The sequence below is a fragment of the Ambystoma mexicanum genome, chromosome 12 (assembly GCF_040938575.1).
Source record: "Ambystoma mexicanum isolate Mex_15411 chromosome 12, UKY_AmexF1_1, whole genome shotgun sequence".
NCBI classification, from domain to species: domain Eukaryota; kingdom Metazoa; phylum Chordata; class Amphibia; order Caudata; family Ambystomatidae; genus Ambystoma; species Ambystoma mexicanum.
In genome coordinates this window covers 134,540,457-134,554,623 of record NC_090936.1, presented here as the reverse complement: position 1 = coordinate 134,554,623, position 14,167 = coordinate 134,540,457, and the positions used below count along the sequence as shown (strand labels likewise).

General features: G+C 45.1%; 1 protein-coding gene across 2 annotated transcripts in view; it reads left to right on the top strand.

Annotated features, from left to right (window-relative positions):
- Positions 1-14,167, top strand: part of KIAA0930 (KIAA0930 ortholog) — a 1,042,143-nt gene that overhangs the window by 688,644 nt on the left and 339,332 nt on the right. For both annotated transcript variants that reach the window (XM_069628175.1, XM_069628174.1), the window contains exon 5: positions 13,182-13,283. In XM_069628175.1, the coding sequence (XP_069484276.1) occupies positions 13,182-13,283 (102 nt within the window). The remainder of the gene's footprint in view (positions 1-13,181; positions 13,284-14,167) is intronic.

The following is a 14,167-nucleotide window of genomic DNA, read 5'->3' as shown; positions in this document are numbered from 1 at the left end:
GATTGGCATCTACTCCACTATCCTGTAAGAGTCGCAGTCTGTAATGACATAAATCCCCAATAGTTGTATAAATCTCTATACTGTTTGAAAGATGGAGACCCCCATCCCAAGTTAAACATATGAAAATGGTGGCATTCCAAAACTCACTTTTCAGTATTTCTATTAGCTGTCCCTCACAAGTTCACTGCTGTATGGTCGCTAATCAGCTCCACTGGCCCGTGAAAAAAATTGCGGGTAAAAAACGTCCCTAAACGTGACATCGTGACGTCATCACGCCCCAAAGGCGCGTCATGACGTCACAACGCCGCGAGCGCCACCAATGGCATGCCTAGGGCCACCCCGGTCTTTCTGGACCTCGTAGGCGCCCAAAGTAAAACACGCAGCCACAACAGTGCCGCTCATATCTAAAAATAGACACATTATCCAAAGTTGTGTCCCTTCCTGTTCAACGTAATAGTACCCCTAAACACGGCTCAGCTAGTACACACGTTCCACTTGAATATCAACAAATACACTGTTCCTTGGTCTGGAAGGTGTCTTGTCTTACCGACAATACATGGTACCCCTTCAGTGGCAACCGCTGCAGAGAATATTTACCAGCAACACATCATCTCGCAGTCCAAACAACATATTGAACTTTACACAAAGTGTTCTATAGTAGCCGTGTCTCGTATAATTGCATACACAAACATATAGTCATTGTTGACATTTCATTCCACCCTCTAGGGAATAGTCTCCCTTCATGTCTAAGAGTTGCTAACAACATACTTGTAAAACTTTACTTAACATAAAGCAGACATCATATTATGCAATTGCTAGGTATTCTATCTAGGCGGTACTTCTAATCATTGCATTAACACAGCAGAGGCTCAAACAGATAAGCATCAACAAAAGTTCTAATGTATACATATCTCCATGATGCACTTTATGATCAGATAGTTATACCCAGGGAAAACTCACACATGGGCGAAAACGTAGTAATGACTCTCTGATTCTCTCATTAGGCATTGTGCCTTTCAACTCCTTCATTTAAACCTTTGGTGTGGCTCTTAGACAAAAAAATCAATTTCTGCTCTAGATGTAATAATTTCCTGTTGATGACCGTCTGCGATTGCCCCTTAATCTGTTTCAAAATGTACCACTCAAAATCATTACATGAATGTTGCATTTCTGTGAAGTGTTTGACCAAAGGTGCTTGCTCCACCTTATTCCTAATGCAACTCTTATGCTCAATCATTCTGATTCTGCATTTCCTGTTTGTCTTGCCAATATACATCCGTTTACATGGGCATACAATCAAATAGATCAGATTATTCGTATTGCAATTGGTGTGTTCATTGATGTTCCACATCCTATCCAATCCTAAATCGACAATGACAGTTTTTTTCGTTTGAGCGCACATAGAGCAATTGCCACAGGGAAAATGACCAACCACTGGGGGTAGACCCCATAAATTGGTTTGTTGCAAGGATTTCTTTCTATTGCTAACATCGTTTTTCATTACCAAATTACGTACAGTGGTGCTTTTTTTAAAGGCTACAATTGGCCTACCTACTTCCTTGGTCATAATTTTGTTCCAATTTTGTGTTATAATACTCTTGATTTTGTATGATAAATTACTGAATGTATTCACGCACACCAACGGTGTCTCCTTTGTCCTGCTTTCTCTCTGGATTTGCTGATCCTGGAGAGCTTCCCGATTATTGTTAAACGCCCTCTTGGCTGCTCTTTTGACCAAAGGAGTAGGATAGCCTCGATGTACCAACTTGGTAATCAAAACGTTGGCTCCATTCTCATATGATTCATTAGTGCTGCTGTTCTTTTTTAGCCTCAAAAATTGCCCAAACAGCAAATTGTTCTTCACATGTTGGGCATGATGACTCCCAAAATGGAGCAAAGCATTCTTATCAGTGACTTTGGTATATGGCCGAATAAGCAGAGAGCCGTTCTGATGGTATATACAAATATCTAGGTAATTCACTTCCTTATTACTGACATTACTAGTAAATTTCAGATATCTATTCTGTTGATTGAGCCATTGTAGAAAACAACCTGCTTCCTCTTCATTCCCCTTCCAGATAATGAAAACGTCGTCTATATAACGCAGCCAACAGAGGATGTTATTCTGAAAAGGGTTGCGTTCATTATAGACTACAGTTTCCTCAAACATATTGACATGTCTGCCTTGCTCCTTTATTCTGCGCCTTCGACATCTGCCCCGCGGTCTGCTCCAGTTTCGCCTCTAATCCTGTCCTGCTGGGCGAGGCCGTCCCCCTCCGGGTGTGTCACTCACTCTCCACTTCCTTGTTTGTACCCTTGGATGTGTCCCCGGGGTGTGGCCTGTCATCTTTATTGGGCCTGGACCCCTTCAGTCTAGGTTATCCTGCCGGACCCCCACGGCCTCCAGGCCTGCTAATGATGTTTTGTTTAGGTGCCCCCCTGGCCCGTTAGTGAGTGACGTATTCTGGGCACTTTTCCCTTCAAATGACACTTAACCCTCGGGCGGTGGTGTGAGGGGATGTCCGGCCCGAGTATGCTCCTACCCCGCTGCCTTCTCCTTACCTCAGGGTTGCTGGGGCCCGATGGTGGCTCCTTCGATCCTGCTCCTTGGCCTCGAGGGCCTGACCTCCACTCCTGAACTCTGCAAGGGCTGGGGGCTTCTCGCTGCTCTGGGAGCGCTGGATACCTCTTGACAGTAGAGATCCGGGCCACTACCCCTTTCAAGTCTTTCAGGAGCCTCCTTCCCTCCCTCTTTCTTCTGCTGGGGCCTTCATGTGCCACCCTTTCTCCCTTTGTAAGTTGCTGAACTTGGGGCTGGGGCAGTCGGTGGGAGCATCTTACTGCCCGTGGCCGGCACCTCCTTCATTGCCCTGAGTTGGGCTCCCGGCCTCTCCTCTCCAGGCCTCCTGCTCCGTTGTATGCTGCCGTGGCCTACATTATCCTATTCCGCTTGAACCAACCTTACGGAATCTCCCCCTTCTCCTGCTGGGAGGATGCTGGGCTGGCAGCCACCTCCTCCGCTGTTCCCCTGTGTTGTGGGACCCTCCAAGCCCGCCGAGCCGATGTCCCTGAGGCTCATTCTCTGTGGTTGACGCACTGTCATGCACATCTGTGCAACGCCGCAGCCCGGGTGATATCCGACGCTCCGCTGGGACTTCAATGGTCACCAGGCCCTCGGGAGGCGGCCTCCTCACCTTGAGCTCAGATGTGCACGGCTTCGGGGCTGGTGGTAGAGCCAACAAGCACTGTGCTTCAGGAGCGGCTGCCGACACGTCTACCTGGTGTTGGTGGCAATCTTAGAATCTGACTTATTCGTTTTAAACCAGATCCTAGTCATAATGGAGAGCCACTGATTAAGTTTAATCTGCTCCAGCCCATCAGTTCTTTGATTGTTTGATTGTGCAATGGGTCTTTAAGACTTTGGAGGATGGATTTTGGATTCTTTGGACTTTGGGGTCTATCTGGCCTTCTTATTTGTTGGTGTGGGAAGAGAAACTACCCAAGTATAATTGAGGGGGAGCATGTATATGTTGGGAATGCTATGTTGGGAATGCTATTGGAGAGGGGGAGATCTTAGGTTACCATACTAGTGACTGGGCAGAGTTGGAGAGTAAGGGGCTGAGTTTGAACAGAACAATTTAAGAGTTGTGTCTGATGTGCATGTGGCTAGTTTGGCGTACGCCAAGGATGTGGTGTGTTCATAAGACATTTTATAGTTGGGTTACCAGTATCTTGGCAAGACCATTGGCACTCTAATGGGCACCTGCAATTTGGGTGGTGATTACTCTGGTTCATTGGTACACTTGAAGAAGGCGTGTGATGGTTATGTCATTTGAAGGGAATTGGGATGATTTCTGAGGCAAAGGATTGGATACATTTGTCCGTCAAAGATTAGTCAAAGGAGTGGTGAAGGGTGAATGTGGCATTGACTCTGGCTTGGGAGATGATGATTGGTATCACTTGGATTTGAAAAGGCCTTATAAATTGGAAGACTGCTGTTCGAAGTTGTGCAACTGGTGAAGCTGAAATTGTGAATGCAGTGATGAGTTTGAAGGGGGTGCATGTCTGAGCGCTGGAGAGCAGTGAGGAGTGGTAAGATATTTTTGGTTGTTGGTTATGTTTGTTTCATATACTTTTAGTTTGGTGCATAGGTCTTGATATTGGGCAATGATGTTTGTGCCATATACTTGTGGTTTGGTGCATATGTCTTCATATCGGGCTCTGAGTGATTTTAGACATGGTTTATTTAGCAAGCATCAGATAATCTATAAATGTTCTCTGGGTGTGTTGATGAAGGGCTTTGACTTTTCTGACTGGGGATGTTTTTGGTACGACGTCCTTTCATAGACACCCGTTTCTACGACGAGTTTTTGCCAAAATAAATAACAAACAATAGGTAGAGGATCGGGTGCTTGAGGGAGGAACAGCCCCCCCCCCCCCCAAACCCCCCAAAAATGTATTTTTTAAAATCTGTTTTTATCAGTAAAAACACCAGTCGTAAAAACGGGTGTCGAAATGACATGGGACCCTTTTTTTGCTTTGGTAATAAGTGAGCAGTAAGTGGTTTGGTCATGTTTGGGGTCGGATTGGGATTTGCACTGCATTTGTTTTAAGTGAGTTATAGGTTTCATTTGGTTTAGCTAGGCTATGGTGGAACCATGTGGAGTTAGAGGGCTGTAGAAAAACCTATGTGACCTTGGAGGCAGGTTATTGCTGCTTGGATGATGTTTAAAAATGGAGCAGCAGTGTTGTCAGGCTGTCTTTCATTTAGATAGCCATCATTTCCCTGCTTTTTACCACAAATATCATGCAGAAAACATGAAATTCCCTTCTGTAGTTTTGAACTATGTTTCATAAATTGCATCGTCCTCTGTGGCACAACCTCTATGGAAGACCATGGCAGAGGACTTGTGCAGTAATGTATATGTGGTGCCAGGTAACTGACTGATTTAGCTTTTGGTGATCTGTAAACTTATGTTTACAGATCATCAAATGCTAAATCAGTCTGTGTTTATACAGTAAACCAGTTTTGATGGATTACCTTGCACTATAAAAGCATGGGCAATGAACATTTCCAAGTGGCAGAGTGGCCCAGCTGTTGCAGTGTGTGGTACGAAAAAGCACCAATAAACAGTAACTTAGAATGTGTCCCCTTTTTGTGAATGTTTTTTGTTTTTTTTATGTGGTGGTGTCCATCTTTAAATCCTTTTCATGGGCAGCTGCAGCTCAAATGCTTTAACATAAATGAGGTTCATACCACTGAGATAGATAGAATGGTTTTTATGGTTTTTAGAGTCAGCCTCGTTTACTTCTGCATGTCCATTTGGTTGCTGGGTGCTAAAAAAAGCCATCAGATTTAAAAAGAAAAGCCTTGCCTGCACGTGCAAGCATTAAACCATAATCAAAGTAAACTAATATGAATCCAAAGAGGAAGATTTTAAGTTGTGCATTGTGCACATCACAGTGTATATCTGCCCTGTGATGCTTTCAGGGCAGTAAATCATTTAAGCCCATGTGTATGAATTTCTGGGGATGAAAAGGCTGGCTTTTTGATATTTGAACCATGATATCGCCTTGAACCTTTGACATAAGCGCTTATGTCATCATTAAGTGTACCTAAATTGTGTTTAATAATCCATCATTAATTCCTTTGTGCTGTACCCCATGCCACACGAGAACACACACACTGTAGCATGGAAGGGGTTAAGGGACGTCAGACTTGAGTGGCATGGCATTCAACACATAGTTCAGTGAAAAACTGACGACAGGCTATGATGATAAAATGGTCCCCATTTCCTATCAATACTTTTTGGGAAGAGTACTGGCCTCCAAATCCCTATTTCATGGGTCATCACCACTGCGCTCTACGCCCTAATTTGAAGGCCAGTCCACACAGGAAGGTGTGGAACAGTAAACAGGACTTGTGGGTTCTATGAGAAATGTCCACATTTTGGCCCTCAAAAAGCCAAAACCCCTGTTCCTCTTTGCTCCCTACTGTCTTCTCCAGCCCCAAGCGCGTGCTCTCTCTCTCTCTCTCTCTCTCTCTCTCTCTCTCTCTCTCTCTCTCTCTCTCTCTCTCTCTCTCTCTCTCTCTCTCTCTCTCTCTCTCTCTCTCTCTCTCTCTCTCTCTCTCTCTCTCTCTCTCTCTCTCTCTCTTTTTCTCTCTTTTTCTCTCTCTCTCTCTCTCTCTCTCTCTCTCTCTCTCTCTTCTCTCTCTCTCTCTCTCTCTCTCTCTCTCTCTCTCTCTCTCTCTCTCCAGAATACAAGTTTTACACTTTAGAATTTCCTTAACTTATCTCTTTAACATAACACTTAACGTTCTACTTGCCGGGAGAACACATCAAGTACAAATGATTACAGCTCGGGAGAACAAAAGAGTTTTGCGGCAACGGTTCGTTCCAGTCACTTTGTTAGAGATGAAGGTCATCCTAGTGTTTGACTTCAGAGATAATATCCGGCCTGGGGCTGATGTTCACTAACCCATTTCAGGAGGAGTAGGCCCCAGTCTACATGAAATTTTTGAACACAATCATTTACCATAGCAGACAACTTTTCATAAGTGAAAATATCCCACGGTTTGTACATCCACTATGTTTTGGAGAGTAGGGCCTTGTGTTTCCATTTTTGTGCCACGGCCACTTTCCCCACTCTCAACATGGCTTCACTTAGTTTAGGAAAATGAGCCTTGTTACTATCCTCACCTGGGACACCCAGTACTATCTGCAGGCGGTCTAAATCTGGGGCTGTCCCCACCGTGTCTTTGATCCAGCTGAGAACCTTGGACCAGTATACCTGTATTCAAGGGCATGTCCACTACATGCCACATGCCAAAATGGCCACACTCCCTGGGGCAGAGGGACGAGGCTCACGCTAACATTTTGGACAGCCTCCACCCATGCAGAATTTTAAAGTTGTGTTTCATTGCTGAAGTGTATAGCTTGCCACTAAACATGAGTTTGAATATCTTATTCCAAGTGCTGTCAGCAATTTCCCCACCTGTCTGTTCTACCCAATGACCCTTGAAGTTCTGTCACCCCTTTAAGTCTGATGTAACCATCACCTTCTATAGATTGGAGAGCACTCCCTTTCGAGTGGCGGCTCCATTAATCACTTTATTCGAAAGGAGTAAGGGGACGCAAGACTTTGGAGAGTCATTTTGGGTTGGACAAAGTCCCCTTCAACCATAGGTATTCAAAAACACTCAGCCTCCCTGCACTAAGAGTGCCCGTCAGGTATTCGTATTCTAGGAAGTGACCATCTGTGAACAGTTGCTGCGCCCTTTCCAGCCCTCCGTCTGACTATGATTGAGAGTGTCAGAACCCCCTACCACCGATGTCCAGCGGAGCTCCCCATAGTCAACGCAGTCGGGAGGGCCAAGAAGTGAGGTCATTGAACTTGCCCTACATCCATAGCCTCCACAGCACAGCGAGGTGTTTCTTAACATCGTCAGGGATGGCTTTGCTGGGGGACCATAACAAATCTGACTTTTTTTGGGTGGTTATATAAGTCCTCGATGTAAGACCAGTATGTACCTAGGTCTTCCCTCGGGAGTTCCATCATGACCCGGGTTAGGGTGGATCTTTTGATTCTGGGTTTCTTCCCTCTCCAAATCTATTTATCATTGCATTCAGATCTGTAAAAAAGGGGTCCGGGAGAGCCGTATGGAGGGCTGTGTATAGGTAAAGCAACTGTGGCAGAATATTTATTTTTACTGACACCATTCGACCAAACCACGCAAGCGTTAATGGGGCCCATCTTAAGAGGTCCGCTCTAATTATTTCTACCATGGGGCCGAAGTTCATCCCCACCAGCCTCGAGAGATTTCTGGGTAGGGTAATCCCTAAATATGCCATGACTGAGTTCTCCACTCTCATCCCACAGAACTGGCTTTTACCTCTTGATTCCAGGTCATCGCCCCAAATCGGCATTACATTTGACTTGAAAAATTACCAAACGCTTCAATTTGCTCAAGGAGCTCTGGTCGTGATTGGTCTATCTCTCTTCAATTACACAGGATGTCATCCGCGAATAAGGACAATTGGAAGTTGACGTCCCCCACACTGGATTCCTCGTATTTCTGTGTTTTTCCTGATTGCAAAAGCCAGTGACTCCATCGTCATTGTGTATATGAGGGGGGAGATTGGGCACCACTGCCTTGTTCCTCTAGATAGGTGGAACGGAGCGGAGACTACCCCATTCACTGCAATCCTTGCCATCGGACCATTATACAGGGCAGAGATCCACTGCCTAAATGTATGTCCCAACCCCATCTTTTGCAACACCTTACCCATATATGCCCACTCCACTCGGTCAAATGCTTTCTCAAAGTCTATGGAAACCAGATGGGCGTTCAAACCCTGGTGTGTGCCTCGTGCATTAGGTCAATCGTTTTTCTTATGTTGTCAGGGCCTTGATGGCCTTGCATAAATCCCACCTGGTCGCTGTGAATGAGGGAGGGCATCTGGGGCTGCAGTCTTTTGGCAAGCACTTTCACCAAGAACATAACATCGCTGTTCAACAGGGAAATGGGGTGATATTGGCATTGGGATGGGTCGTTGCCTTCCTTAGGGATGACTATAATTCGGGCCGTGAGCATGGAGCTTGGGAGCTCTCCGGTTTCCATGACATTATGACCAAAATGTTTAACAAAGGGAGCTAAAGTGGAACAGAACTTTTTGTAAAACCGAACCGTGAACCCGTAGTCCCCTGGTGCCGTACCCCACTTCATATTACCAATCGTGGTGGGTATCTCCTGTTACGTAATTGGGGGCTCGAGTACCTCTGTTTTTATCTTCGGAGATTCGTAAGATTGTGAGCGAGTTCAGGAACTCCTAGATATTGGAGCCCTCCGATTCCCATTCGGTTTTATAGAGGGTTTTGTAATAGGTGAGGAACTCCTCTGCTATTCGCGCGTCTTCAATTTGTTTAATTCCATCCGTTGGGTGGATTGCAGCAACCTCTTTCTTCCCTCAATCTGCAGGCTAGAATTCTATCAGCTTGCTCCCCCTTCTCCATATACTTTGTTTTTAAAACGATCATTTTCGCTCCGTTTGGTGGATCAGGGGGGCTTTTAGTTCTGCTTTGTATTTCGTGAGTTTCTCTAGCTTCACACAGAAACAACTGGGTCCTCAATTTCCCTCCCGGTTGGAGGGATTTTATTTTACCCCTGAATTTTGCATCCTGGGCCGCGCTCTCCCTTTTCCTTGTGGCACCCATTCCTAACAGGATTCTCAGAGCCTTGCCTTGAAGGCTTCCCAAATTATTGGGATCCCCACTTCGCTATTGTCATTCAGTTGAAAGAATTCTCTTATTGCCCCTAGCAGCTTTAAGGTGAGGTCTTTATCTTTTAATAACTGGTTGTTTCATGTCCATCTACCATTGTTCTTTTCCATTAACCAGTCTCCCAATTTAACTATGACCAGGTCATTGTCTGACCACAGCACCATTACCGTGGCCGACTCTGACACTTTGTTTTTTAAGTGACTTTCAATGAGGACATAGTCAATTCCTGAAAATGCGTCATGGACCCTTGAGTAATAGGTAAATAGGGGGTCACAACCCTGAACCCTTGCGAAGGACTCCTCCACCCCCAGTTCCGTGTTAGTTTGCTGAAAGCACAGAGCCCTCTTGCATTCCCCCTGGGACGCCTTATGAGGGGTTATTCTTTTCCTATCCCAGGCCGGATCTAATACCATGTTAAAGTCTTCTCCTATAAACAAGTGCCCCTCTTTGAAAGTTTGGATCATACTCTACACCCCATCCCTGAATTATTCCTGGCCCTCATTAGGGCAATACACAGACACCAATGTTATCATTTTGCCCTTATTTGTCCATTTTATCATCAAAAATCGTCCACCAGAGTCTATCTTCTCAGCCTCAAACACAAAGTTCAGTCTACTGGCCACTATGATTGCAACACCTTGTTTTTTTGAGGTGGGCGAAGCAGAGTATACCTTGTTAATCGACCTCGCTTTCAGAGTTGGCTCCCTCCCAATCTGCCAATGTCTCCTGTAAAAACATAATACCTAACTTCAAGCGGTAAATCTCACAGATCGTTAACAATCTCTTGTTAGGTGAGTTCTGACATTCAACAAACCCATTGGCAATTAATTATTCATACTTGACATTTTATTCTGTAAAGTCCTCAATGAGTCTCCTCCGATTTTCATGGAACAAGTACCAACATTGAGCTTTCAACCTATCACTAGTATACCTCTAGTTCCTGACTTTCCGTAGAGAACAATTACTTGTATGGTCAAACTTGTGACCCCCTGAATAAACATCATCCCCAACTCTCCCCCTCCTTGCCCCCTCCCAGGCGTCTGAAACATTAATGGACCAAACCACCAAAATCTGTTTCTCCCCCTGGCTTTCATTTCAACGTAATGACATCTCTGAGCTCCCCCGAACCCCACCTTGTGTCATCGATCCGTCACCCCTGTTATTTGCACAGGGAAAGGTCAGCGGTCATCTTTCACATCAGACTGAACTTTTTAAACCCATGCTGCTGGAGACGGGCATGACCTTCGCTGCTCTCCACGTAGTGCTCACAAGTCTTTCCCTGAACAGCTGCACCGTGCTGGGCATATCACCTCTGTTCCCCCTCCTGATTATTTGAATTTACATTGGCCTTTGACTCTGCATCTGTCTGTCAGAACTTTGGTCTTCCAGGCTCTGCTCAGTGTGCCCTCTTGGGCACTCTGCGAGGGCCCTGGCTCCGCCTCCCCAAGAATCTCCTGTGTAATTCTGTTGATGTCATCTTCCGTTATGAGTCTATACTTTAACCCGTCAAATTCGAAGGACAGCGAGAAGGCAAAGCCCCATCTGTATCTCACTCTCTTGGAGTTAAGCCATTTCGTTAGGGGGCCGCAGAGTCTCCTCCTGGTCAGGGTGAAGATAGATAGATCCTGGAATATTGTAATTGTGGCAGTTTCCCATTCAACAGGGTCCTTCTTCCTCGCAATGTCCAATATTTTCATTTTCTAAGTGTAGTACTGGAATTTAGCCAGCACCGACCGTGGACCCTTGGAGACCGCTCCGGCTCTGTGTGTTTTTTCGATGGTGTGCACGGTCGTATTGTCATCATTAAATAGCTTTTTAATCACGTTGTTTATTGCTTTGATTATGTCGCTTTGCGTTTTACCCTCTTTCTGGAAAATTGAAGAACCATAAGTTACACCATCATTCGCGGTTCTCAAAGTTGTCTATTTTCAGTGCACATTGCTCTTACCTCCTTTCCAGCTCCGAAATTCTCCTGTCAATTTGAGTTTCTAGGATGTCCGTCGAGGATTGATTCGCCTCCAGGCCTTGAATTCTGTCATCCATGTCGTCCACTTTCTTGTCAAGCCCATCAAGTCTTTTAGTGATGTGTGCTCTGAACCCCCTTATTTCCTCTAATAACTTTAACTTGTTGGGACTTCAGGTGCCTGTCTGGGTGTGCAGCCTCTTCGTTGCTCCAGGCTCGTGGTGACAGGCGTGGCAAATCGGGACCCCTGAAGGGGGGTTGGGGAGCATGCGGCACTCCTGAGCATTTTTGCCAGGGGTTTGGGGGGCAACCCTCTCTCATCCACTGGTCACCCACCTTCCTGACAGCCTCGCCAGCTGCCGATTTTCTGGTGGCATCCAGGCCGTGGCCTATTGCTGCTCGTCGTTGCTCCTGTGCCGCTCTCAAAACCCGGTCAGGGGGCCCCAGGCAGCCTCCTACGCCAGGAGTGGGGGGTGTTCTGCTAAGTAGGGGCTCAAGGTTTCCTCTCTCGTCTTCTTTTTCTTCCACCGGTTCTTTTTTGTTTTTCTTTTTTGGTTGTCCCTCGCACCCCTGTTGCACAGTCACTCCCTGGGGGAGCGAGGGTGGGTATTGCCGGGTGGCACATCAACTCCACTGCCTCGGGCCCGCCTCACGCCACACTGAGTCTGTGTGGATCTCCTCACCTATCTTGCTCAGAGTGGCTTATCAGGGCCACCTCCTCTGTTGTCAGATCCCGGAGGGTCGAGGGTGTCTTGCTGTTGCGAGGTGGCCACTTCTCTCAGGCCTCTCTGGATCCCCCGCATCTGGGTGCACTCAGTCTGGAACTCCTGAGCGGATCGGAGGCTGGGCTAGCTGCGGCTCCACTGCCTCGGGCCGTATTTCGCTTTCCCTTGGGCTACGAGGGATGGGATTGCTCCCCTGTAATACCAGTGCTCTTATCTCGCTACTGGTTCAACTCCCAAGCTTGATAGGGTAGCTTGATGAGTGAGGGTTAGCTGGGGGGGATCTAATCCCCAACCGGCTTGGGGGTGGGGGGAGACGAGCAGTGCAGAGGGATCAACACATCTCTGCACCCCCTGGTGGCCAATCTGAATAGGTCCATTTTGAAATCAATTTCCAAAAATGTATGTATTCACTTAGTACCAGACCTGCGTGACCTAATCTCTTTTTGGCAGCGTCCCATGATGCAACAGAAATTACCTTAGTATTGTACCTGCTTTCATGTTAACAGTCGATTGATTGGTTACAAACAATTTGTAGCATAACCTTTCTAATGATCCAAGAATTGGGTAAACAGTAGTACATTATTCTCTGGTTCTTTCCATAAATGGCAGTGAAGTTCTTCAGTTATTAGCACTTCGTGATAAACTAGTTGCTTTCACAAAGTTATTTGCCATATACAAGTAAAACAGAAGTGATGCGTTGCATTTAACGATAAGGATTTTCTTATTAACATATGACCAGAATATCAAGATTGGAAAAGAGTCACAGAGGTTCCAATTATTTCTAGTTAATTACGAGATGTTTGCTCAGAGACTAGTATATATGGACCCCTAAAATGTAATGAAGAAAGCTATTTCTGTTTTTAAGTTAAAATAGCGAAACATTGTAATGTTGGGAGTTCCATTGCATGCACTGTAGTTATAGGAGGGTAATAATGTCTAGTGAATATCCTCAACACTGGCATACCAAGTTCCCTCTCCTTTTTTCAGTGTTTAATGTAGAGCAGTATTCCCTTAATGAGGCGGAACATTCTACTCACATTATAGACATAATTTGGAAGCCTATAATGGCCATTGTTTGCTCTCGTTGTAAGAATGCAGGCATGTAACAGGTGGAATAACCCTACATTACGATCTTCTGTCTCCTAGCAGAAAATTGATATTTTGTTATTGAAAGAAAAGTTGATTGTTTATCTATTCTGAATCCATTTCAGCAAGTGTTTGCCTCACCAAGCAAACATCCAATGGACAGTAAAGGAGAGGAATCCAAGATCAGCTACCCCAATATCTTTTACATGATTGACAACTTTGAAGAGGTGAGCAATATGGTTTTAACATTGAGTCACTTGCGTGATAGGATTGTTCAGATTTGGTTGCTAGACCAATAAATCTTTGACTGTAGCAGAAAAGGGGCATGTACCTTGATAATGATCCCCTTTCCTTGTCATAATGCTTTTAACAAAGTTGTAAGTTCTTGTAAGAAAGACTACATCATTTAGTAATCTCTATTTGAGTGTAGTATTAGAATAAGCATAACAACCTGCGATCATGTCAGCAATGTTCAATGCAGCTGAGCATGTTTCATAGTAAAACGGGGATACACACTTCATGATAAGGGATTGGTGTGTGGGTGTAACTTGAACGTCAATAACTGTTATAGTGGCCAACTAGCAGTCCATTAGTTCAGATGTGTTTTATTTTATAATGTCTGTATGAGGTTCAGCTTTCATAGTTTTACGGAAGGCCAGTCTCTGTTGACAAGTTGTGTGAAAGAAAGGATTTTTTGTTCCTTCTTGAAATGCAGGGGAAAAGCCAGATTTGGAGCACATAGCAATTCCACATCCGTTGACCATTTACAGAAAAGGCTAGTTATCATATCATGCAAATGTACCAGCAAACTGGAATCAATTAAAACCAATGCGATGTCCATAGTTGGAAAACATATTCTAGTGGTTCTCTTGGAAAAAGCACCTATGACTTGGAGAATTGCACATTAAGCCTAATTGGTATGCATGTACTATCTTGTTTTTATAGCTTTGTAAAATATGAGTTGCATAGCTTTAAGTTTCCTAGATTTCATATGCCAGCGAGAAATTAATCATTCATTTAACATTCGTCACTTTAATAGAATCTAAAAATTGAGCTGCCCCTTTGTAAGTCCAAAATGGTGCATGCTACTTTCTCTCGTAAAACAATATGA